This window comes from Colius striatus, chromosome 1 (genome assembly GCF_028858725.1).
Source record: "Colius striatus isolate bColStr4 chromosome 1, bColStr4.1.hap1, whole genome shotgun sequence".
Classification (NCBI taxonomy): domain Eukaryota; kingdom Metazoa; phylum Chordata; class Aves; order Coliiformes; family Coliidae; genus Colius; species Colius striatus.
This window is the reverse complement of record NC_084759.1, coordinates 28,508,311-28,535,875: the sequence shown is the minus strand read 5'-3', so window position 1 is coordinate 28,535,875 and position 27,565 is coordinate 28,508,311. Positions and strand designations below refer to the sequence as shown.

Here is a 27,565-nt window from a genome sequence, read left to right as displayed (position 1 = left end):
ATTTCCCTGTCTTGTGCTGCAAATGGATACAAGAAGAAAGCATGAAGTTTTGAGATTGATTGTTGATGGTTTGATCACTTTTTACCGTGGACTTCTGCCCCATATGTGTTAGAACACTACTTTACTACACAGGCTGTAAATGCCAAATGATATGCATGTAGCCTCTTCAATAAAATATTTATAAAAGGCTTTGAGCAACCTGGTCTAGTGGAAGGTTTTCCTGCTTATGGCAGGAGGGTTGAGCTAGGTGATCTTTAAGGTCCCTTCCAACCCAAGCCATTAATTCTATGAAAGGTATGGTTTTGTGCTTACTACACACTTCTAATTCTTATTAAAAAACAAAAAAAGCAACAAGCCTGCTAAAAAGAAAGAAAATAATACCTGGGAATACCCTGTCTTTTAAGTGCAGCTATATACATTCTCGAGATTCCTTGCATCCGTTTCCAGCAAAGATATGACACATACCAGACTAGGAATCTTATTCACATGCCCACACAACTTTATCTGTAGGTTGTTTCCTCAGTTCATTCTCTGACAGGACTTTAAAATGCCATCCAGATCACTGATTTGCCCATAATGGCCTTCCAACTGTCCGTTATGTTAATAGAGTTTCAGTGTGGTGTCATTCTTTTTTTTCACTTACTGAGCCTCATCCTCTCATCTGAAAAGTAGATCCATTATTTTTGATAGGAAAGAATCTAGTCTTATCTTGGTGACAGTAATTAAATAGAAGGATATTGGGTTTGGAGTTCTTTTCAGAAGTGTATGTTGCTGGATCATCTTATTGTGGGGTACTGTTGCACCACTGGGACTGGACAAGTAGTATATTTGCAGGTAAACATTTCTGTGCAGCTCCAGAGAGGAGGTCTGAGGTGCCTGGCAACATGCCACAGAGAAAAAGAGGCTGAATGTCAGGTAAGGTTATATTTCTACAGGATATAGCTTTGGGGGTGTAAAGGCCAGTGGAAAGTAAATAGGAGGACTAGAGAATGCAGGTGTAAAGAATTGTAGATGTGCAGCGGAGTCTGTCCCTATGCTGCAAAATTCAAAGCATAGTACAGAATGTTTTTTGATCTCTAAAGAGCTTCAGCCAGGTCAGTATAACCTTTCTTGTTGGTTCAGCTTTTTTAAAAATTCTAAATTGTAGTTGAAATGGGAAAGGTTTGAATGCTGAAGCATGATGCACAGCTATCCTAATCACTCAGTAACCAATGTTCACCGGTACCTTTCAGCTATCAAGATATCCTAGAAATACATGCCATTTCAGTGAAACTGAATGATCCAAACAACTCCAATGACATAAGAAATCTGTATTCCAGAAGTGGTAAAAGATCATCAAGAACATACATTAACTGTCTAAAGGAGTGTTGTTTGAATGAACACTCCTGAACTGGGTGAAATACAGTTATATACAGTGCAGGGACGTGCATAAGATCAATAAATTATAGATGGGGATCTCCTCACTTGAAATTTGATAAGGACTGGGTAGGAAGCAGGGAAGCTATTTGACTCACAAGATAACTATTATCTCCAGTATCATGTATCTGTAAATGCTACTGTGATCATAAAATGCATCAGGGCAGTTGTTTGCTAGTATAGCTTGAGATGTTTAGTAGCATTTTACAGGAATCTGAGACTTCAACTGTAATTTAAGAATTCATGTTTAGAAAAGATGGAATGAAGCTCATTCCAAGTGTAGTAGGAAAGAGCTACTAGGATATCCAGGAGAATTAAGAGCCTATTTTATAGAAGTAGAAAAGCTCAGTTGGTTTAGCTAAAAAATAATTTTATTAGGAACAGATAAGTAAACATCAGGGATTTTAAAATATTTTTTTAAAAATTAGTTAATTCCAGAGCTGATGTAGGCCCTGTTGGATGCTTTGAATAAATTTTATCTTGGGTTTGAGGACTGAATTTGAGACCTATTAGGCAAGCTAGACACCCATAAATCCATGGGTCCTGATGGGATGCACTCACAAATGGTGAGTGAGCTGGCTGATATTATTAGAGCCAAGTGCTCTCCACATATGAGGTGCCCGAGGACTGGAGGAAGGCCAATGTCACTTCAGTCTTCAAAAAGGGCAAGAAGGAAGACCCTGGAAACAGTGATGAGGCCGGTCAGCCTCACTTCTATTCCTGGAAAGGTGATGGAGCAGCACATCCTGGATATATTCTCTAAACACGTGAAGGAAAAGGTGGTTATCGGGGGAGTCAACACAGATTCACTGCGGGAAAATCCTGCTTCAACAACCTGATAGGCTTCTATGGTAGTATGACTGGCTGGTGAGATGAGAGGAGAGCAGTGGATGTTATCAGCCTTGACTTCAGCAAGACTTTTGACACTTTCGCATAGCATCCTCATTAGAAAGCTCAAGCAATGATGGGTGGATGGTGATGTGGATTGAGAGCTGGCTGAATGACAGAAACCAGAGGGTGGTAATCAACAGATCCAAGTCAAGTTGGGGGCCTGCAGACAGTGGAGTTCCACAGGGGTCAGTTCTGGAGACAGTTGATTCAACATCTTCATCAATGACCTGGATGAGGGGACAGAGTGTACCCTCAGCAAGTTGGCTGATGACACCAAACTGGGAGGACTGGCTGATTCCCCAGAAGGCTGTGCTGCCATTCAGTGGGATCTCGACCAGCTTGAGAGCTGGGCACCTGTGGCCAAGAAGACCAATGGCATCCTGGGATGCATCAAGAAGAGTGTGGCCAGCAGGTCAAGGGAGATTCTGCTCCCCCTTTACTCTACTCTGGTGAGGTCTCATCTGGAGTCTTGTGTCTGGTTTTGGGTTCCTCAGCTCAAGAGAGAGCCCAGCGCAGGGCCACTAAGATGATCAGGAAAGACTGTGGGAACTGGGGCTATTCACTCTGGAGAAGAGAAGACTGAGGGGTGATCTCACTAACACAAGTATTTAAAAGATGTAAATCAAGAGGATGGGTTAGTACTTTTTTTGTAGTGTCTGTTGACAGGACTAGGGGTAATGGACATAAGCAGGAACACAAAAAGTTCCGGTTAAATGTAGGGGAAAATTTCTTTCCTGTGAGGGTGAGGGAGCCCTGGCACAGGCTGCCCAGGGGGAGCATGTTATAGAGTCTCCTTCTGTGGAGGTTCTCAAAACCCACTTGAACATCTTCCTGTGCAATCTGTTCTAAGTGGACCTGCTTTACCAGGGGCATTGGTCTAGATCTCTAGAGCTCCCTTTCAACTCGTACTATTCTCTGATTCTATGAATTACAAGAAACCTCCTGGCTCTATAGAGTGATGCTGTAGAACAGCAGTACAGTGGGAGAAGAAAGGCTAGAAGGACAAAGGCTAGAAGAACTGACAGGTGGTCAGATTGATGTCAGTCCTTTTATATAGGAGACACTTATGATGGATCTTGATGTATGACAGTGGGAGAGAGGAATTAAGCTGCAGTTGCAGGCGAATAGGCTTGCTTCATGAGGCCTTTTTCAGTCCTTGAGCCTTGATGGTCCAGCAACAAAAAATTTAGGTCTGTGTCCAGACAGTAGTGAAGCAACAAAAAGGTTTCTGCACAAAGGGCACATTTACAGTTTTCTTGTTTCCCCTTGTTAGTAGAGGGATATATTGATCTGTTCATAGTGTATAGTAAGGAGGTTCACCATATGCATTTGGTTTTTTCCCCTTCTGTTTTGGAATGGCAACTTTTGTACATGTGAGACAAGTTAGTTGTTTCTTTCTTGGCCTCTTGTTTGGCACAGGTAAGTAGATTCATTACATAGTTCTCTCTGGCTCTGAGTTAATTTTGGCCACCAAAGCAGTGTCTGTGTTACTTTCAAAAATGTATTTGGTTACAGAGCAAATTGAATTTTGAGAGAATGCTGCAACAGCAGAATCTTATTTTTGTGTCTGATCCCTGCTTACTACTTTGCCACGCGCTTTCTTTCTGATAATATATGTTTATTAACATTGTTGAAAGCTTTTTATCAACAACAACCTTTGTCGTAGATGCTCTTACATACTTTCCCTGTGTGGTAACTTGTTTGAGATTTGGAAAAAAAACATTCGTTGTTGAAGGGATCTGTAGAGTTCACTGGAGAATCAAGGAGTCTTTGTCACATAAAATAAATTTTTTAAAAACTTCAGAATATTTAAACAAAATGTTTTAAAGTCTTTATTAGTTAGCCTGTAATGAGTTTGTTCAAGCTAATGCGGACCCTGAAAACCACTTTTGAGTCACTTTCAACAGCAAAAAGTGAGGCTTGCAGTGGGAATTGCTTGAATGTATTTAGTGATCTGTATGATAGTAGAAATGTTGTACCAAAATTAGGTTTCTTCACTTTTTGTGCAAAGAGACGATCAACACAGAGGTGAGGTACTTGTTTTATTTCACATCTGTGCAGAGATGGGTGCTAGGTGGTAATTCCACAAAGCTAGCACACCTCAGCTGATATACAGTAGGTATACTGTTATGTTATCTCCACTTTTTACGGTTACATTTAGTCGTCTTTGTTCCCAATGTTTCTGCAGTGTCTTGTCTTCATTTAAAGTTACATATCCTCCATTTTTTTACTACACACATTCCAGGGGGAAGGGGCTTTGGTTGATAGGGGGCTTTCCATACCCAAGGGTGGGATCTTTTTTGCTAAGCTAGTTAGGATAGTTTACTCATAGTTCAAGTAATCTTCTCTTTGGTTTCATCAGCAGTTTGGTGCCCTTGTGGTTATCTTGGTGTTTCTTCATTTGGCTGGTCTGAATGTTATCTTGTTCCCTCCTTCAAGGCCTCCCTTCTCCTTAACTATTTTACGGAATTTGAATAACATCATTTGGTTTATTTTTTTACATATCTCTAACAGAAGCATCTCACTACAGAAGGGGCTGCAGGTGTTGGTAGTAAGCATGGTACCTTTCTACTGCTAAGTCTGACTGAGAACATCAGCTCTTTTTTATGTGTCCTCTGATTTTGTGTTTATTAATTTAGGACCAAATTTCTGCGAAGCTTTTTGATCGTGAAAATTCTTGTGCGGTGGCCTTTCATCATTTGCAGAATGAGTCTTAATCTAAATGTTTAAATCAAGTATTCATTGTGTTAGCTGCAAAATTACTAAGAATTTTCAAGATCAATAGTTTTTCAGTCAGGTTTTTATTTCCACCATCTTTGGAGCTTCCCATATTGTAGCTGCATTCATACGCTTGTCTTGTTATTGGTGAAAAGAGAGTATGTCTGTGTGATGAAGTGTAATCACAATGGGTCACATTCAGGGTGTTTAGATTCAACCTTAGTTTTAATGTGGGAAGCTTTTAGCCATAGAAGTCTCAGATGCGGCCCAGCTCACACCCTGATCTTTGACCTAATCCTAGCAAGCACATTGAATCCATTGCTTCTCCTATTTTGACCATGGCATTCCCTACATGCCTGCAGTAGTACAAAACATGAGGCTGCAGGAGGACAACCAGAAGCCAGACATCAAAAACGTGCTGGAGTAGACACAATATAGACCATCTATAAATGTTGCCTTTTCTCCCTCCAAAAACAAAACAAAAGATAGGCTGTTTGTTTCTTCTGGTTACATTAAATTTATCCCCAAACGCCAACAGTATCAGCAGCGGGAGATTGGTTAAAGCACTCATACAGAATCAAGGGGATAGATTTTTAGCTCTGTGAAGTACCCCACAGTCTGAAGCTGTGGTTCCCGATGCCAGCAGAGTCTCCTAGCCACAATGCTCTGGGTTAGTCTGAGTTTAGGCTTTTCTTCATGTTGGCTTTTGGAGAGGGGCATCTTCACCTAGAAAAAAGATCCTAGAGGAAAACTACACAAAAAGGCAATCTTCCTTTTTCTGTTGATATAATGGGGATTCCTGTGTGATGGAGGTGAAGTCCTGTGTTCTGGTTTCCATTTTGAAGGCTAGCTCTGCATTTTTTATTTAGAAGCTCTTGGATTAAAGGAGCTAAGCATGTCTAGTATGGACAGGAGCTTAGTTTGTTACATTCCAATTTCTAGTGGCCTGTCCAGCAGAGGTGACACAGGTTATTCCATAGTCTGGTGTTCATAGCAGTCTTCAAGACAGGAGCAAGCTGCAGGGTTAATCTGCTTGAGCATAGCACAGAATTTAGCCTACTTACTAGCTGAAAGGAAGACCTCCTTTTCGTGACAGTAAGAATCTACTCTCAGAAAACTTGACGTACTCTACTGAAATTGGACAGAAGAGTGACTAGAGCAGGCCTGAACCTCAGATCTGCTTGATCTGTCTGTGCTTAATGATTTGTGTCATTTGGTGGGAGGTGGCTCCCTGATAAATGTGCAGAAGCAGAGAATTGTCTATGCAGGCAGACAGTGAATCACTCTGCTGAAGCCAAATGTTTGCTTTAGAATCTGCGAAGTGCAAGGTGTGCAACATCAGATGTTTTCAGTTTGGTCTTATGTCTCATTTTCATGGTATGGTGACTGTGTAATATGCTTGGGGCTTGTTCTCTTGTGTCATGACAGAAGGATTTCACATTACCAAATGTCACCTTTTGAATTGCCAGCTTCAGGGACCATTTTCTTCACTCATGATTTGAAAAAGAAAAAAAAAAGTGTAATAAAGTGCAACTTCAAAATGTATTTCATCATTTAGAAGCCTACATCTGAACATTTGTTTGTGGAACTGCAGCGCTGGTAGACTCTTTGTTCTCAAGTGAATACCTCAGAAAAATAATTGTATGTGGTGAGCATGAAGAAAGGAAGTCCTGTAGGACTGAACTGTCTATCCATTTCTTTATATTGTTACAGAAGACATTTTTGTCTGACCAGAATAGCACTCACTCACCTAATTCAAGATAGGGATCTAAAAGAATACAGTTTCAGTGAGGCCGAGCTGTTGAGTGTGAAGGTTGTTTTTTTAAAAATCAACAGTTATCACTAACCACTTACTTTCATGAAGAACAAGATTTAGCCCTGGTTTTGCAAACTGGAACTCTAGTTGTGAAGCCAACATCATTCTAGATTTACCTAATTTTCCCTATTTCTGCTAAATGATGTAGAATCCTGGATTATGGGATTCCAGAGGAAAGCTGAGACACTTCATGTCCTGCTAAATTAGTTTTATGTCTCCAGTTAGGAATGATCACTGTCAAATTGTTCCCCATAAAGAAAGATATATATGGTATTTATTATAGATATTAGAAGTGTTTCAGCTTCTTATAATTATCATCATTTTTGTTCTGTTTTGGTTTTATTTCAAATGCAACATATAAATCTATAATTAGAATCATAGAATCACAGAATGGTAGGGTTGGAAGGGACCTTTAGAAATCATCTAGTCCTACCCCCCTGCAGAAGCAGGTCAACCTAGATCAGGTCGCATAGGAACATGTCCAGGTGGGTCTTGAAGACTTCCAAGGGAGGAGACTCCACAACCCCTCTGGGCAGCCTGTGCCAGGGCTCCCTCACCCTCACAATAAAATAGTTTTTTCTTATATTTAAGTGGAACTTTTTGTGTTCCAGCTTATTTTCATTACCCCTTGTCCTGTTGCTAGCTACAACTAAAAAAACAAAAAGGGATGTCCCAACCTCCTGACACCCACCCTTTTAGATATTGATAAATGTTAATAAGATCTCCCCTCAGTCTCCTCTTCTCCAGACTAAACAGCCCCAGTTCCCGCAGCCTTTCCTCGTGTGAAAGATGTTCCTGTCTCCTGATCATCTTGCTGGCCCTGTGCTGGACTCTCTCCAGCACTTCCCTGTCCCTCTTGAGCTGAGGAGCCCAGAACTGGACACAGGACTCCAGATGAGGCCTCACCAGGGCAGAGTAGAGGGGGAGCAGAACCTCCCTTGACCTGCTGGCCACACTCTTCTTGATGCATCCCAGGATGCCATTGGCCTTCTTGGCCACGAGGGCACATTGCTGGCTCATGGTTAGTTTATTGTCAATCAGGACTCCCAGGTCTCTCTCTGCAGAGCTGCTCTTCAGCAGTTCAACCACCAGCCTCTACTGGTGCAGGGGGTTGTTCCTTTCCAGATGCAAGACTCTTCACTTGCCCTTATTGAACCTCCTGAAGTTCCTCTCTGCTCAACTCTCAAGCTGGTCAAGATCCCACTGAATGGCAGCACAGCCTTCAGGGGAATCAGCCAGTCCTCCCAGTTTGATGTCATCAGCCAACTTGCTGAGGGTACACTCTGTCCCCTCATCCAGGTCAGTGATGAAGATGTAGAACAAGACTGGCCCCAGAATTGATCCCTGTGGAACTCTACTGGCTACAGGCCTCCAACTCAATTCTATGCCATTGATCACCAAATTAGCTTGAAGCCTAAAGAACTCAGATATTTTCAAATGAAAGTACATATTATTAGCAGATTCCAAGAACTCGGAGTGTTACGTCTTTACAGGTGTCTGCCTTGAATAGAAACAAAAACTTGAGTTAGGCACTGAATTTTCTCTTTTAACTTTTTTTTTTTCCCCTCAAGTTTCCAACACTGTTGTAGGTTGCAATATTCAATCACAGTTTGCACAAACAGAATTGTGTTATATCCACAGAGTCTTCTGTGCATTTCCATCCACAGTTTTAAAATACCCTATCCTAGAATTTGGTAAAATTGTTTCAGCACTTATATGTATGTTATTTATTTTCCTAATACATCATATTAATTTAAATAATATTCAATAAGTCATATTCAAGTCATAATCTGCGTGTAGATATATATATACACATAATGTATGTGTATAATATTTTGAGGGGAGAATATTAAGAAATTCACACTAAGGAGGCAGGGCTTCTCTGAATGCCATCTCTGAGACAGCAGAATGTGACAGATCGTTTTAAACTAGAGTGCAAAATTCAAGTAGCCAGGTAAGTATGCACAGAAAAAAATAATTCATTAGTGTAACAGGTTGAATATAATGATGCCAAATAGGCCTTTACAAGTAATTATACTACATAATTTCATTTTTGGCACAACCATGTTGGGGAGGAAGTTGAAGCTGATGCTCATTCCTTCCAAGATCTTTTTTCTGCAAATCAACATGCTCTTTTGTAGAAGCCACTGTCTACATGCCAAGAACTGCCAACTTCTGAGACTCACTTGTGCTGTTCACCTCTTAACTACAACCATGAGTAGTACTGCTTAACTTTTTAACTTTCTGATCTGCAGTGCTATATGGCAAAAAAAAGAAAAATCTGATCAGAAAAACAGAAATTCTCGTGGTAACAGGTGTTAGATTATTAAATTATACTTTATCCTGAATGTTGTGAATCAAATGGAACACAAGGAGTATGCACAAACATTAAATACTAGTCTGAAAAAGTTGCAGGTCAATACTGATTCCTAGCATAAGTGCTATGAAAGTAGACTCTCCTTGAGGAAAAATCTAAGCAAATATGCACTAGAGTTAGATTATAACAAGTGCAGATTATTTTTCCTGCTAAGAATAAAAACATGTTTATCAAAGCTTCTCTGTATTAAGAATGGTATATCACATTTGACTCCCTTTGAAATGCAATGATTTAGGGTTCACCTGATATTTAAATTGGAAGACTGAGAGAACAATTTTTTTACCTACCCTTCCACATAATTAATAAATAATTACCCTAAGTCTCAACCTAAAACAGTAAACTAAATGGAGCAAATTATCAATCTAGTCTGTGTCGTACAACCCAGTCCCAAGTCTGTGTTGTGTTTCCACATTAACATATTTGATTAATTGGTACTTTCAGTTAACAAAGTGGGATAGAATTGATCACTGTGCAACACAATTGCTTCAGAAAGAATATATTAAACCTTTTTCTAGTTGGAGTATCTTGAACAACTAAAATCATCCTTCTACAAGCTCCTAAGTTTGTTGTGAAGTTGCATTGTTCCAAGGCATGGGCTTGCAGCCTGTTTTTTAATCACAAAATTGCACAGTGGTCACTGTTTTGGAAACAGGTGAAATGAAAGTACATTTAACATCTGAATATAGAAACCATTGTTGCCTTTTTCCTTTGAACATGTGTGAGGCCATTATAAAAGAAAACCGATAGCTGTATTAATGATAAAGTGCTATAGGAACTTGTCATCTCTGCACTTTGCCCGTGACATGAGATTTCATGTCCTTTTGGGTTTTTTTTTCTTTCTGAATATGTATGTATGGTTTCACAGGAAACATCAAGATCTCGTTAGGATATAATCTTTAGAAATACTTTTGTTAGGCTTCATAGCTTTCTGTACTTTCATCCATTGTTCCAAGGTCTCTGTGGATGAAACTCCTGGTTTTTTCCCCTGCTTTTGAAAGGAACTACGTGTTCCTTTCAGGTTTTAGCTTCAGTTTCTCCTTGTTTTTGCTAGTCTGCAGTCTGCTGATAGATTATTATTGTTGTTGTTGTAATTAATTTATTTAAATTAGTATTGCTGCTTTGTCAGCTGCCCTTCCCCAGCCTTGATGGCAAAAGTGGACAGATGGATGGGGGAAGGGATTGTTTTGTCAGGATGAATTTAGAGCATACGGAATATGTTAAATTGACAGCATTGCAAACTGAAGTCTTCTGATCCCCCGTGTCCTTGCAGCATTTGCAGTTTTCTGTTGTGCCTCTTCCCCATCTCAGGCCTAACAGTAAGTTACGAGTTTGCTTTTCTGTTTTTTGTTGTTACTTGCTTTGGTTACAGTTGCACCTAGTAAATTTGACAACTTTTTAGTGCCAGTTAACCTAAACTATTAATCTGGAAGTATTTTCCAGACACAGTTTACAAGTGTAGACCAATTGGTGGCGGTTGTTGTTACACTGTGGGTTTTTTTGTAATTAGTTGTAGCTGCTGAGAGACCAAAATAAAACTTGGAAGTCCTAGCCGTTATGTAAAAGGTGGAGTGGTGCAACTATTTGAGGCATCTGGGGCTATTGATTTACTGCTGCCAGTCAGTGTTAGAGGGGTGTGCTGCTACGTCAGCTGTGCGCTCTATTGTTTCAACTGCTGTGGCCTTTGTATTTCATCCTGTCAGTGCTTGCGTCAGTGATGCATATCATCGCTTGTGTGATGTCAAAGTGTGGGTGTTCGGTTATAGAGCCATAGTTAACCTAATGTGCCGCAGTAAATCCTGAATGCTATTTCCTCCTGGGGATAACAGTGATTCATCACTGTTCACATTAGGCTAATGCTAAGTATAGCAGCGTTCATGAGCCGCAGCATCCACATAGATTAGTATCAAAGTCATTGCAGCCTTCTGAGCCCCATGCCACAAAGTGTTTGTTTACAACCAGATCTGTTTGTGCACCTCCTTTCTTAGATGTTAACTGATTAGCAGTTTAGCTAAAGGTAAATCCTATGGAAGGATTGGGTTGAAGTAATCCTTGGTAACTTCATTATGCTCATTAACCTAAAAGCCTCCAGCTCAAGAACTTGGCTCGCACCAGCCGATGACAATCAGTGCAGTAAAATCCAGAGCAGCAGGCCCGCGGGATGGCTAAGGAAGCCCTTCTCGGCGGGGACGATGTCCCCTACAAGACTGCTCCCTGAGGCCGCGGGTGCGGGCCTGGCTGCGGACCGCAACGCGGGCCCGGGCAGGGTGGAGCGCCGCGGCGCGGCGCGGCACGGCACGGCACGGCACGGGCCGCGGGGCGGGGCGGGGCGGGGCGTGCAGCCTCGCACCTGAGGGAGCCGCCCCGCCTGCCGCCGCCGCCCCGCCTGCCGCGGCGCGCCGGGGAGCAGCCGCCCGCCCGCCCGGCCACGGCCGCGGCCCGCCCGCTGCCCAGCCCGAAATGAGCGGTAAGGTCTCCCGGCTGCCCGCCTCGGCCGCCGCACTGACACGCAAGAGCAGGGCGAGGCGCGGCGCTGCGGGTAGCCCCCGCGGCAGGCGCCTGGGGAAAGCTGTGGTGGCTGGGAAAAAAAAACCGATGTGGGGAATCCGAGGTGCTAAAGCTCTCGCCCGACTCTGTGCAGGCGGCGGGGCTGCCTGGGCCCGAGGGGCCGCGGTGGCACCGAAACCGCGAGGGGAGCGGGAAGGCTGTGCTCTGGGAGGCCATGACCGGCGCGGGTTTTATAAGAGCTGAGCTGTGGGCGGTCACTGCCCCGGAAGAGTATTTGGTCGGGCAAGCTGTCAGCAAAGAGCTGATCTGAGCTGGAGATCCATCCAGCGTGGTCACCTTTGCCAGCCGCTTCTATAAATGGAGCAATGCTTGATGGTTAAAGTAAAGAGAAATCGTGTATCTGTGAGACAAGGGGTGGCGATATCCTCCAGTTTTCAGGTGTTACTATGTTTAGATCCATTTGTCACAATCCCAGTGATTGTGCAGCACTTAATTTTGCTACACGTTTATGGTAGCAGTAATGAGCATAATGACGTTTTTACAGTCTGCTCAAATAGACGTGGTGGAGAACACCTGCTTTTACTGGAGGCGGAAGGGGGAAATTCTGCAGTTGTTGCCATTTTTTTAATATAATTCCTGTTTCAGGGCACATATTCCATGTTTTAGGGTATCCTTGGTAGGCACCTCAATATTTTTTAAAAACTTAGGACAAAATGCTTACATAGAGGCTTAGCGAGTTTTTCCTTTCATAGTAATGAAATAGCAAATTTCAGGACAATAGTATCCTAGAAGTGTGGTGAAACATCTGTTTCTTGGGTCCAGTTGTGTTAAATCTTTACTGCATTTGTGTCACTTTTCAAGAATAAAGTATTAAGAACAGATTTGTGTTTGCTTTTCTCACGATACTTCTTTTCCACTTCTTATATAAGAGAACTTGGCCTGAAAATATATAGAAGATTCGAGACCTCTTCTTACAACGGTGAAGTCATCAACATTCATAATATAGGGATTTAGATGAAGTCGATTCCATTTATGTGCAATATAGAAAGTGAGATGTTTGCTTAACACAGACTTCTGCTACTGTTGTTTGCTGGTCCTTTATAATGGGCTTCACCTTGGGGTGAAACACACTGGCATGCACCAGTCTAGCCAATATTTTTAAAGTTTGAACATTCCTTTTGCAGTATATTTCACTGAGGTAGAGCCAAGTTTTTTTTTTTAAAATCAGGTTTTTTCACATGTTAGGATTTTATCTTTAGGTACAGGAAAGCTTTTTTTAATTTTTGTAGGTAGTAATATACCTTCTGTTAATGCTCCAGTAATTTCACTCTAGAGACGCTATGTTCGTTTATATAAAAGTGTGCCAACTTTTTTCCATTCTTTCCATTTTCCAGAATGTTCCTTTGCAGTCTAACTTCATTCCACAGCTGCTTTGAAATCTAATCTGAAGTAAATTGGAGTTCACCCTTACCTCTTGGATATTAAAAATACTTTTTTGTTAATTCTGGAATTTTAAAGTACTAAAGATCGGATGCAAGTTTTCAAACTAATAATTTTAATCTTTTCAGTGCTGCATTATTTTTTCAGGTTCACATATTGCTTGTATGTCTTCACTCTTGTGAACGCTAGGTTATGGGTATACTGAAAATGGCTTTGTGGATCAACCTTTGTACCGGATTGGAGATAACTGCTTTTTTGTTTGTTTGAGACATTAAAGCACTAAATAAATAAGCTTATTAAACTGCACTCTTTAGACATTTAAAGTAAAAAAAAGCCAAGCAGAGAGATACCTGCCAGTTTGGAAAGAAATAAGCTTCTCATGTTTGCTGTAAAAAGTTCAAGCAACTGTGGTCTGAATTCTCAATTTACCTGAAACTTACATAGTTTAAAATTGAAAGTTTAATGAATCTGTTGATGTTTTGTATTCCTTACGAAAAACTGCGAATCAGCAATACAAGATTTGATACAAACTGTATCAAATTTTAATATGTAAGAATGTAAACCATTATTTGGTTGAATAGTAACTTGCAATAAATATGCTTTCAGTCAGCTTCTCTTTTTCTGCTTTTCACTTTCATTCCTTTTTAGCACTTTGGACATGGGAAAAAATGAACTGAAATATTGTGAGTTTCAGCTGAGCAAAATGAAGAAGGTTCATTTCTCAGTTTATAGTTTACTGTAGTCCTCATGTTCTTTGCTGTTACACAGTTCAGTTAATCTCTCAATTAAGACTCTTAAGTCACTTCACCCTCTCCCCTAGTTGTGATTTAACACTTGATCAATAATAATACTGTGATTCTTTTTAAGTAATACATTTCAAAACTTCTGTATTTTATTCTGAGGAAGTCCCTATAGTATGTGTAGTCAAGGTAGATTACATGCTGCTTTTTTAAAGAGCAGGCTTTGCAGCTTTTCCCCACTCTTGACATTTAGACGTAGTTATTTTTCTATCAGAATGAGGTATGGTAATCTTATATCCTGTACTTTGTGTTTACTTAATAGTTTCCATTTGCAGGTCTTAACTGAGTTTATAAAACATTCATGTGGAACTATAAAAGCCCTTCTAGAAGTATTGTTGAAACTTTAGTAGGCTTGGATTGGCGCTTTTGGTAGCTTCACTGCACTGAATTTGAAATTTGGAGAATGCTGTGTCTGATGCACAACCTTATGTGCTTGCCACAAAACCTGGTCAAGTTATATTGGTTTTCAGTTTTTCTTTAATAATTAAACTTTAGCAATTGTTACATTGTGTATTTTAAACATAAGAGTGTAAGGACGGCTGTAGACAGTCCCTGAAGCCTGTGCCAGTGTGCTTGCTCTAATAGAGGCCAGTATCAAATACTAAAGAGAACAGCATAAGGATAGGGCAGACACACAGAAATAATTCTCTTGTTTCTAGCTTCCTGAACCAGAAGTAATACTTGTATATTTTTATAGCTCCTAATAGATTATCTCTCTTAATTTGTTTGATTTCTTCTGAACCTAACCTTCAGTTTCCATAGTGTTCTTAAAGCAAGGAGTTACACAATTTAGCTGTGCTTTTCATGAGAAATTCTGTTTAAACCTTTTACCTGGTAATTTAATTTAATATCTCCAGTTCTTGCACATGAGAAGCTGTAAGTGGTCGGTCTTTTTATTTTAGGCAGTTTGTGGGTGGAGGTTTTTTTTGTATAGGTTTTTTACTGTTTCTCCGCTGCCAGTCTTTCTACATTTTAACCATCTTCAGGAAGAAGAAACCTGGTCTGTCTGTATTCTTTCCTGGTAAATCGGTTGGAAAGCCTCTATAAACTTCTGGAGTTTTATCCTTTTCTAGTTCTGTGTGTTCTTTTTGGAAAGTGAAGACAAAATATTAAGGTATAGGATGGATTTATACCATAGCATAATAATGTTTTCTGCTTGTTCTCAGTTCTGTTAGGAATGATTCTCTTTAGTAATGTTCACTTTCTGCAAATGCCACTAAACAACACTGAGCTGATATTTCCTTAGAAATGTATGTAGTAACTCCATAATCTCTTTATTTACAGCTAATTTATGGCTTATCACTGTAAATAAATATTTCTGATTTTGACCAGGTGTATTACTTTGCATTTACCAATGCTGTTTCTTCTGCTTTTTCATCATATTGTCATTAAGCACTGTGAGATCCTTTGCAGCTCTCTGGGAGCGCACTAAAAGTTTGTCACCTCACTGTTCGTTTCCTTTTCCAGCAGTTTTGTTAATACATAGAACAGGGTTCTTTTGGATGCCTATGGGACTCCTTTGGTCACTCTTTGAAAGCTGATCACTTCACATTGACTTCTCTTTGTTTCCTGTTCTCGAGTCAGTTATTGATGAAAAGCTCTTTTCCATTTTTAACTAAAGACTGCATTACTTCCTTAAGAGTCTCTGAGAGAGATTGTCAAAAGCTTTGTGCTCTTCCAAGGTATCAGATTTTCTAAGCAGTATTTTATCACCAAATGCCAACTTAACGCATTCCCATTGTGTCATATTTAGCTAAGTGTCTGCAAATTCTGTTCTTTCTAGTTTGCTGGTATGAGGATCGTCATGGTATCACAACGTTTCCCATTAGTAGGAGTAGACTGGGTTTCCCCCGAGACCTTAAGTTAGTGTCCTATTTGCCAGTAACAGAGCAGCAATTTTATAAGTAATTTTCTTTACAGCTCTCAACTGAATACTGTCTGGTTTCAGCAGTTTGTTTCGATTTTAATTTTGTTTTTATTTCTGTTTTAAAGTCTTTTCTATTGACTTTCCATCTTACCTCTTTTGACTTGTCACTGTTATGAAGTTCTGAAGTAAGTTCTTCTGTAAACTTATTAACTGAGAAAGGAGAAATACCTATTGACTACATTTTTTGGTTTCATTTCTGTTTATTTTCTAACTGTTTCTTAGGTTTCCAAGAGTGCCTTTTGCTATAATTTTATCCGTACAGTTCATTGCTTTTGTTTATCCATGTTATATCTTGTATGTTTTTCACAGAGACTTTGTATTTCAATATGTTCTTTCAGCTTCCTCAAGTTATTAAATGGTGCTGTACTGAATATTTCTTTAACCCATTTAGGTCCTGCTCAGGTTCCAATGATGTCCCCAAATGGTTCAGTGCCTACTATTTATGTGCCTCCTGGATATGCCCCACAGGTATGTCCGTTCATTTGAGTCTTATTTTATTTCTTTTGACTTGAGTTATAGAAGTAGAGCTATAAGTAATTCAGAAAAGAAACGTGTCAAGTTTCAGGTAAGAGATGTTGCATAGTATCTCTGTGATGGGAGACTTCTCATACTGTATATGTACCTGTTTAGTTACATATTAACTACTTACGTGACAATAACAAGTGCAATTCCTTGTTGAGTTCCGGATCCTAATGTACTAGATGCCCTCTAAATAAAAAATACAATCATGATTCAGATAACTCATTGTATAGGACCTGTACTGATTTCTTTGTTAGTGAATGTTTTCCTTTGGCACCACTATAATTTTATATATGTATGTAGTTCATGTCTGGGAAGTTCCTTGCAGGTGAGAAATAAAACAGGTCAGTTAGTTAAAGTGTAGCAAACAACTTGGAAAAAATGTCAGCTGTCCACTGGGTATAAATTTCCATACAATACGGGTTTCTACTGCTTATCTTAAAATAGGGCTCTCATTTTCTCACTGCTGGATGATTCCTAATTTAGGTTCCTGAAAATGAAATGTGAGCTAGATAACCTGGACATTCTTTAAAGTAGATTAAAAGGATGATTCCTCTTGACTATTTTTGAGACTTGTGTTATAATGAGATGTGTGGCCTTCTAGGTGATATCTCATTCTTTTGACTATAGAACAAGTCTAGAGGTTAGTAGGTCAGACCTGGAAGTGAGCAGACAAATACCGCTTTCTCATGATATTCTGTTGTTGTGACCAGTCTGCCTCTGACTTGGCATGCATCCCATGATGCACACTGAGAAGAGACTACAACACAAAATGCAGCCAAAAAACCCACAGTAGCTAATAAATGTTGGACTAGTTATCTGAACAGCATTAAAAAATTGTCCTCTAACAACAGATTAGGCAGACTCAGTGGTTTTGCCTTTCATCTGTTGAAAGTTATCTGTTAAGTTGATTCATGTATCCTTCATAGTTGAGTTTCCAAAAAGGTAAAAGAAAAATTAATACAAAATAATAATTAAAGTCCATTTATCCTTAGGTCATGGTAAAAAGTCTTGATTCCTATAGCAGTTTATTTTTAAAGAACTAAAAAAAAATATATTGAGACAACTGAAATTCTGAATTTTATCTTATTTCTTGAGTACTTAATTTAAGGTGATGAAGTACTTCTGTTTAAAGAGTATGTAACCTGTGCCAGTCTGAACAATATTTATAAAATGAATTTGTCCCTCCTGTGAGGACAGCTTACAGCAAATAGGCTACAGAACTGGGCCTTGCTGAGGCGTGCTGCTTAGCCCTTCATTGAAGCATGTTAGTGCAGGTGGGTGTTGTTCTAACACAACTCTCTAGCTGTGGAACTAAAGGGGCCTCACATCTATCCAGCTCAATGTACAGGTGGAATGAGCTCATGTCTGCTGTTTTCATCTGAGTAGAAGTATCATAGACTAGAAAAACCTGTGATTTATTAGGCTTCTGAAGTATTTACTGCTGACAAAACATACCAGCCGTTGTGGTTTATGATGGAAGTTCATTTTACAAGCCAGAAGATTTGATAGTAGCTTTGCAAACAGGAAAGTCAAACATTGTTGAGCTAAGAGTTATCCCGGATTTCATGCAGTCCCAGTAATGTAACTTACATGGTTTCTTCAGGCATCAGATATTTATAAATGTCAGGAACTGCAGGTATATTTTGAGAGACATTGGAAGCCAAATAAATGTCTGAAGCCATCACCCTGGAAGAACAGCTTAAGTATAACCATCTTTTGTCTGTTTTCATTTAGTTCTAATATGCCTTTCCTTGCTTCAGTTCCTGTTTGACAGTGATACAGCATACTGTCCTCTGTTAGAAGCTAGGAATAACTGCAGAATAAAGCATTTTATTTTTCATACATCGTGTAAATAAAAAGTAATTCGTAAGTTGATGCACTATTCTCATTCTCTTCTTATGGAATTGCACATCCTCTTTAAGCTCTCTGTAGTGACTCCTAGTAGTGAGTTTTCCAGTGGTGTTTGGTCGGTTAACTCAACTGAACAGGCCTACACCAGAATTACATATTTTGCTAGCACAATTAGGATAATAGTAGCTTGTTTACCTTTTTTAACTTAAAATTATATACTTGACATGCTCTTTTTGCTTTTTAGAGGGTTATTATCCGTGTAGCAGCCTGATAGAGCCATACCATTGAGTTGATGTTTGATTTAGAAGCATGGTGACCATCTTGTCAAACTCATCATTTTACACTATTAGGCTTACAGTCCCTGCTGCTGTGAATCGGTTATTTAGTTCTGAGTTACTTAGGCTATCAGCAGGATCAAGAAAGCAAATTAAAAACCAGGCTACTTAGTTTATAATTTGTGAAAGCTGCTTCTGACATAATCTAAATCTACCCATGAAGTAAGGATAAATGGCAATGTTATTTTTTCTAAGCAAAGAGGACTTAATTCAAACTACATTTTGGTGTTTAGGGAATTTCATTGTACAGCAGAAGTTCTAATCATATTAACTACTATGAATATATCCTACCATTAGGATATCACACAGCTGTGGTTGCACAGGTATGAAGAGTGTAATCTTTACTCTTTCCCTATAAGACACAATTTCTGTATACTGAAAATAGTTGTTCCATTTTTTCAAATCAGGTGATATGTATGTGTTTTAAAGCTTCATTGACTTAGGTCTTTTAGATTTGGGATCAGCTCCATTGTGTCCATACTGTTACATCTTTTAAATGTTATTGCATATGTGTAGAGATCTTCCTTCTACCATTACACCAGAAGCATACAGCTGTGTCCACATAATTGTATTTTGTCAATACAGTAGTGAAGTTTTGCAACAATTTTCTAGACCATCCTCACTCGCCTTGAATTGGTTCAGCTAGCAGGATAGTTTTGGACTGTAAGAAGCAGGTTGCTGTCAGAAAAAACAAAAGCAGAAACACCATTTCAAATGTATCAGAGAAACATCAACCCCTAATGGAGACATGGTAAAACCAGTGACTGATCCTCCAGGCAAATTCCTTTATGGACTTGGTGGAAATGTTCACAACCAGGGCATGGGACCAAATCTAAGTCAAGCATAATACCCTTGAACAGTGGAATCAAAAGCAGCTTGGCACTAAGTGCTTTGATCTATTGATCTGCTCCTTTTGCATCAGGTTACTCATTGGTGTATGTGTGGTGTATGTGTACATGTCCCCACTTTTCAAATGTCATGAAAACATCAGAGGGTTGCCTGCTTTTGAATGTAGCCATGACATTCCAGATTCCATTTTTCTTTTGCCCCTTTTCTGGATAAACGTTTCATCCCAAAATTTACATTGCAATCCCTGCTGTGACATTATTTTACAGCATTTTACTAGGAAGTAGAGAACGATTTACTCCTTGGCATCCCACACTCTGAAGTTATTGACACTATGATACATATCAGTCAAATTATTCCAAGATCATCTCTAGATAGCACCAGTCATGTGTTTTTGTGAATTTCCCAGTAGTGATCCAGACATCAAGAGAGGATAATGATGGCAGTCTACCCTGTCTGATGTGCTTGAGAGACAGACCCCTGTTTCCTGTCTATTTGATGACCAACTCCTGTTTCGCTAAGAGCATTTTTTCCTTGAGTACTTTCTCCACTGTGTGACTTTATGCCTGCTCTCCATCAGACCCCTACATGCTACATGTACTGTGGGTACAGCACACCTCAGCTCCACACATCTTATGCGACCATGTTTATTCTCATCATGGGGTTTCATATGCTGCTTTTGTTTATTTGAACTTCTAGCAGCATTGCTAAGGGCTTCCCTCAGATCCCTCATCCAAAGGCTTGTCACATCTCCCATTTGCCATTTTTGCACAAACCTCTCTACACACCAGAATCTGGCAGAGACTGCCACAAAGGCCACTGAGTAGCATGTGGCTTCCTTCCAGGTGCAAGACTTTTTAATAGAGAAAAGGAAAAAAAAAATCTTTTTAACAACTACCTTGAGTTGTGAAGGAGTCTTGAGAGGGCTGACTACCATCCTGCTAGTTCTTTTGCTTTAGCAGCTTCACGCAGACAATGTGTGCTGCACACTGACAGGTGCAGTATGGCAGGTGTCTTCTGGCTTAGCGTTGGTGGACTGAATTTGGCACAGAGCAAAGAACAGATACTATTGTGTCTTTTTTCTCACCATTTATGCAGAGTGAGGTCTGACTTTTTTCTAGAGGGCAATCTAGTTATACTGTAGAAAAAATCCTATGAGCAGTTTAGCATACAGGCAATGTGAATGAGGGCAGAACTCTGGGGAGAAACTAGACTCATGCCATAAATATACCTGGTTGTCTATAAGACGTTGTTACAGTCACATTTTTCCCCATCACATCAAGATTGGCATTGTTGCAGTTAATACGCTTAACATGGATAACCCTTTAGTTGTCCCATGTTTTTTTCTTATGTTGCCCTATGTTAAGTTTCTCAAGTTCAAAACTTTTGCTAGTTTATCTACAGAAACATACCTTTCAGACTGATGTTTCTCTTTCGTTGCATGGTGTCTCTCAATGTACAGGTTATTGAGGATAACGGCGTTCGAAGGGTTGTGGTGGTTCCCCAGGCTCCAGAATTTCATCCTGGTGGTCACACAGTGATACACAGGCCTCCTCACCCTCCACTGCCTGGCTTCCTTCCTCTTCCAGCCATGATACCCCCTCCACCACGTCATATATATTCACCCGTGACCAGAGCTGGTGACATGGCAACACAGTACATTCCACAGTATCACACCTCACAAGTATATGGAGATCTGGGTAAGTAGCATGTTGAATGTTGCAAGTTCTAGCAAAGGAAATAATGCTGTCCTAATTTCCAGCATCTGTTATGCTGATGTATGGGCTTTATCAAGCAAGACTTAGAGCTTGAATGTGAGCTATACGTGAAAGTTTGATGAGGGATACTATATTTGTTTTTACTGAAGCTTATTATTCCAGAAGAAGTTACTTTAATTAATTTGATTTGTCTATTTGGTGATCCATTAAACATACAGATTATTTCTTAGATGTATTGGTTATGAACTTGCCCAGGAAAGCAACACAGGATGTGCTTGTAGTGATTTAGCAAATGCCTTTCCCTGAGATTTAGCATTTAAATCCATACCTGAGCATTGGTGTGAGATCTCATGTCTTACAAGTTTCCTGTTTGAAGCATGAAATATAAGTTCATAGTGTTGATTACGAAAAAAGTCTGGTATTTGTCATAAAACACTATGCATTTAGTCTGATAGACATCAGAAGTCCAACTTGAATATTCAGGTGCCACCAACCTCAACTTAGTACTGTGGTTGAAGCTGTATTTGGTAGTGCAATTGACATCTGCCTTTAATAAGCTTTAGTGGCAAAGTGTATGTGTGAGTATACTAGCTCAGGGGTTGGGTTGTTAGATTAATATTTACATTTCTGGTAGAATTGCTTTTCTTTAGATAAATTTCTGCTATGCAGCAGGTGCTGACCTTGAAAGGCTTTCAGGGAGCAATGCCAGGTGGTTAGTTTTAAACTATGGAGGGGGAGACTAAACACAGCTTTGTTAGGTTGCTGTAGAAGCGTAGATTCTCAGCATTCTGTGATACTACTGAAATCTTCTAAAAATGTCCTTCATATAGTCACTGTGCTTCAATAGCCTTGATATACAAGGCTGTCAGATAAGAATATACCGATGTCTTGAGCTTCCTGGAATTAATTGTTTCTCTGTATTCTTGAGTTGTATTTTATTTCTTCAGTGCAGTACTTTGATAACAATACATTATTAGATGCTCTTTAAGTGTTTATTTATAGTTTTATTAGTTTCTTAGTTTCCTATAGATGGCCAGTTGTTTACTTTTTGTTTGCTAAATTAAGAGATTGAAGTATGATAATTAAATGGATAAAAGTTAAAGGATACTTCTTAATGGAATAATATTTTTTAGATTTCTACTGCTAGGTTATATCCATACAAAGATGAATTCAGCAATGATTTGCTAAACTGATAACATAAAAATAATTTTATAGAGCGAGATTGTTTGGGTTTGCTTTGTTTTAAATATAGAAGATGCCCTTGGGTTTAGGGAACTGGAGGACTATTGATGCTTTTATTTGTAACATTTGCTACAGATTTCATATTTAATTCTGGACCACTGACTTTGGCCATGGCTTTAACAAGTCAAAGTCCACAGTTAGACTCCTATATGAGAAACCTGAATTTAAGGGGACAAGAAACCCCAGGTGCACTTAGGGGTAGCCCTCTAACAAGAGCACCTAAATTTCTCATTGTAGTGAAAATCAAATTTCTAAATAGACACAGCTTATCTAGTAGTCCTCGGTCAGTTTTCTGGGAATTAAGATGACCTAAAAAAACCCAGAAGCTGAACAGTTCTCTAGTTTGTGATTTCTATCCTTCTTCCAAGAAAGTTACTATTTGATCTTGTTGTCTGCAGTTAACTAGCACATAAAGAACAACAAATAATGAACTTCATTCTTTAGACTGAGTGACCCAACTTACTTGGGTCAAATTATATGCTGATTTTGAAGTACGCTTTGTTTCAGGGTTTTTTTGGTTAAGTTTTTTTTTTTTTTTTTCAGAGCTTTTATCATATATAGGGTTACACTAAGGAAAAAGTTGGTGACTTAAAGTCTTGAGCTAGTAAGCTGTTTCTAAGTGCAAAGATGAAATGGATAAAACTGATAGAACTGAACAGAAAAGTTTACCAATCTGCAATTTAATTTGTTTCATTAGTCTTGGTACTCACTTTTTTTCCAAAGCCACGTTCTGACTTAGAGATGAGACTTTAGTGATACTGCAGCAATGTCTTGGGTTACTCTGTACAGTTGCAGTGTACTCAGAAGACCTAGCCATACTATCTTGCAGTTGCCCCATACTTTTGTGGGGTTTTTCCCTGTTGATTTCTGCTGAAGCACCATTAAATTAATAGACCTCTAGTTGCATTCCAAAACTTAGCACTTCTGTACTTTTTATTCAGCATTACATCAAACCTCTTCCCATGTAATAAAGTACCACTCTTTTTTTTTTTCTGTATTGACTTTATCCTGTACCTTAAAGCTCAAGATTATAGAAACATTTTATGAATAATCTTTAAGCAGAAAATAGATACAGGAAGGAAAGATTCCACCTTCTTCCCCAGCATGTTGTTAATGTCCAGTTAGTCTATGTCAGTTTACCTGCTACCACTTCAGTTTTCCAGCAGGATCAGAGGTGTAATTTTACACACAATTGCACACTTAAGGCACGTAGCATTTTAAATTAAATTTTTAATTACATTCTGTTCTTAGTGATTGTTTTTCATTTTTGTCTTCTTCGCTTTCATTTAGATACTCTGCCTGCTCATGGAAGATCCAACTTTAGAGATGAGAGGTCTAGTAAAACATATGAAAGATTACAAAAAAAATTAAAAGATCGTCATGGAACTCAAAAGGATAAGTTAAACAGTCCTCCATCATCTCCTCAGAAATGTCCTTCTCCTACAAGTGAACATAATGGACTTACAAAAGGACAGGATGCAGCTGGTATAAGCACAGGTTCTACCAAAAGCAAGTCTTTGGGTAAAGGAAAAAGCAATTCACAGACAGACACAGAACTAGAAGGTAAGTGTTAACAAAAATAACAATAATAATAGTCCTCTGTCTGGCTGAGACATAATATTAAGTTCCTATGTATTTTTAGATAGAACACCACACCTTGACAATCCTGAAGGTAAGTAGTAGCCCATAACTGCCTCATCATGGAGATAAGGGCAATCAAACCGCTTGTTACATTGGAATGGTGGGCCTAAGAGAACAAAACTCCTGATATGCACGTCTCCACGTAGATCTGAGTAACTCTTCTTAGTCCTACTTCATAACACTGTTTCAGGAAAAATATATGCTTTGTCCAGAGTTGTTAGTGCTTGCATTTTAAGGAATCACAAAATATTGATAGCTTGCTTGATATTGCAGAAAACATGGAAAGAACCAGATGTCTGGTACAGGAAACCTGCACTCATCTTGTTAAAGAAGAATATTTTGTAAAAGAGATACTATTGTTATAATGCCTGCACCTACCAATACATTATTGAAAGGCCTTTGTAGAAAAATGCTAGTCCTCACACTAGTCCATGAGAGTTCATGTTTTCTAAGACACTACCATAGGGACTGTGTTTATTATTAATACCTTTATTTCACTGCAAGGCTTTTGATCTCATAAATGGACTGAATTTATTAAGTCTTGGTCATACTGTCATCAGATCTGTTGAGGTGTCACTATGCAACTTTTAGGTCACTGGCATAGCACTTCAGATTCAAAACACAACGTCAAAGACTTGTCATAAGCCAGCTTTCTCAGAATAGGAAGCTATAACTAGTGATGCTGAGGGAAATAAACCATGATTTTTCTCAACTCAGTGAGTTTGCTCTGAGATGATGGTTTTGTGCCAATGTATATTAGATTGCTGTAAACCAAAAAGATTGTGGAAAAAGGTGTATCTGACCAAGACCAGGAAATCTCAACTTACAAGAGCTGTTTAAAACATGTGATGATACCCTGTGAAAGCAAGGGACACCTTTCAGATATAACCTGAATTCAAAAGTTGGGAACTGTCACCCCAAACACGAATGAACACTTATCACCATAGTTCCAGAGTGGCATTTGTCTTGACTTCAGTTTACTCTCTGTTAGTATTTATCTGTGAGATAACTTTACCAATGCACAGGTGATAACATGTACTGTTGCTTACATACGTCACGAAAATTTTGTTAACAGTTCCATAGAAGGATTTTATATGGAAAATGGGAAAATCCACTTTTCAAAACTATTTCATTCAGGAGACACTTGGAAAAATAATGTTCTTTGACTTAGGCATGTGATAACAAAGAGAAGTTGGAAATACATTTAATGAGTTTCAACAACATCAGTCTTTTTAGAAATGTAAAGTTGTAAATGGATTTTACCTCTGTTTTTTTTTTTTTGAAATCAGGCTTTGTTTTTCTTTTATTTTTCCTTTTTAGTTTAAGGCAGGTGAAGTGAATTAAAAATGCCTGACCACACCTTCAAAATCAAGTAGCTTGTCTGCTTACAGTGTTGAGAGAATAAAATTGTAATATTGTGTGTGAGAAAGCACATATAACACTTGGTATAAACTGTGAGTCGTCTTAAAGATCAGCTATACCTTCAGCTGAAACAAAACACCTTGGATTCTTTGCCTGGGATGTAACTGAAGGCTAACTTAAGGTTTGCCTTTGTGATTGAGGGCAGCCAACGGTGTTACTAGTAGTCTTCCAACTAATATGCAATAACGTTTAAACTGATGTAACTTGACTGCATCAATATCCAGAGAGAAATCTACAGGAAATAGCCAAGAGCTTAAGTTCTCCAGAGCAGTAGTTTGTTTAAAGTCGTTGTTAATAAGTGATGACCAGGCTTTCTGTATTTCATTAATCATAGAACAGATCTAGAAATAGTTTTATATGAACAACTTCTTTGGGAGCTTTTGTGGTTTTATGTTGCCCCAGGTGAATCAAGTTGCAACATGTTCTGTCTTATAAATACATTAGTCTATGTGCAGTGGTCAAATTTGAAGAGCTGTTTCACTGTAAAGTTACTGAACAATATTCACGAGTGCTTTTTGTCTGCTTTGATTTTGTTTTTTAAGAAAAGGATGAAGAAACAAAAGCACTTGAAGCACTTCTTTCTAATATAGCCAAGCCAGTGGTAAGTAAATAACACTTTCCAGAAAATCAGAATGTATCTGTTGCTGTTTTACACATTTACACCTCCTTTCTCCTCCAAGTTTTAAGATCTTTAAATTCCTGTGCTAAAGAAAACTTGGCTAACTTCCTGTCACTGAAATGTAAATGACCAAAGTAATTTTTAGTATATTAACATTTATGAAGCTAAAATTGTCTTCATACTTCTGTGGAATTGTTCTTCTTGGCCACTCTGTGAAATCTTCGTATTAACAGAATTACAAAAAACATACACAGAAAGAGCTTGTAACGTTGCCAGTAATGTAATGATGATACTTAACATCACGTCTTACTATAAAATCTGTTATGAGTTTCCTGTAATATTTCATTTTAACTGTTCAGGAAACAATTTTGCACATCAGATATCTCTAGGCATGAAAGATACCTGGCAAGGTTTTGGAAACCTCACCAAAAATAACGGTTTTAAAAAGTTTATTTGAAAAGTAAATAAAAATTACGGCAGATTTCTCTTAAAGTGTCTCTGGCACCTACAGGTGAGACAAAATTCACCAAGGAAGGTGACTGTCAGCTGTGGGCTTCTTACTGACCTGCTTGAAAATCTACCAATTTCTTTTCAGTTTGTAAAACTGTAATTCATAATTCTGAGTAAATACTCTGTAAAGCACTGTTGCCAAATTCAGTAGTTCCTTGCATTTTAGAGCAGGCTTGTGTTCTTTTCTTTCACCATCTGGACCTTCCCTAGTCCTTACTTTTCTGTGATGGTTTACACAGCTTTTCCAAAAATCCACACCTCAGTTTTCAGTTCACCAGCTTGCATGATGGAAACAATCTGTGCTCCCTATTGTAAACTACAAAAAGTCCATGAAACTGAAACTTCAGGAGGAACTTGCCATGGGTTTGTCAAGTCAATCACCTCCTTCTTCAGACACCTTGGTTTTTATTGTCAGTCCTCAGCTTGCCACACCACACATGCACACACAGAAATCATGGAATGGTCAGGATAGGAAAGGACCTCTAGAGATCATCCAGTCCCACCCCCTGCTCAAGCAGATTCACCTCCATCAGGTGACACAGGAACGCATCCAGGCAGGTTCACATAAAGAAAAGAAAACTTATATGGAAGGAAGGACATACAGAGAAAAGAGATTGAAGAGGGATCAGATGGAATGATGATCAGACTTCCAGCATTGCCATTCATCAGCTATATACCTTTTCCCCTTCGCCTCTCAGACAACCTGGTCCTGGTTTTAGTGACTCAGTCATGATTCTTCTTTCATATGTTGCTTTACAGCCTGGTGAGGAGAGGCTGGGAGAGCTTGGGACTATTTAGCCTGGCGAAGGCTCAGGGGAGATCTTACCAATGTGTCTAGGTATCTGCAGGGTGAATGCAGAGAGGATGGAGCCAGGCTCTTTTCAGTATGCGCAGCATCAGGACCAGAGGCAGTGGAGATACACTGAAACACAGGAGGTTCTCTCTGAACATTAGGAAATACTTTTTTCC

At 39.1% G+C, this 27,565-nt stretch overlaps 1 protein-coding gene across 5 annotated transcripts in view; it reads left to right on the top strand.

Moving 5' to 3' along the window:
* Positions 1 to 27,565, top strand: part of FNDC3A (fibronectin type III domain containing 3A) — a 120,944-nt gene that overhangs the window by 53,926 nt on the left and 39,453 nt on the right. For 4 of the 5 annotated variants that reach the window (XM_061994572.1, XM_061994578.1, XM_061994563.1 and 1 more), the window contains 4 exons: positions 16,282 to 16,358; positions 20,907 to 21,144; positions 23,695 to 23,967; positions 26,010 to 26,068. In XM_061994572.1, the coding sequence (XP_061850556.1) occupies positions 16,282 to 16,358; positions 20,907 to 21,144; positions 23,695 to 23,967; positions 26,010 to 26,068 (647 nt within the window). Of the gene's footprint in view, positions 1 to 11,619; positions 11,683 to 16,281; positions 16,359 to 20,906; positions 21,145 to 23,694; positions 23,968 to 26,009; positions 26,069 to 27,565 lie in introns of those variants that run through there. The other variant, XM_061994589.1, reaches the window with a different exon arrangement.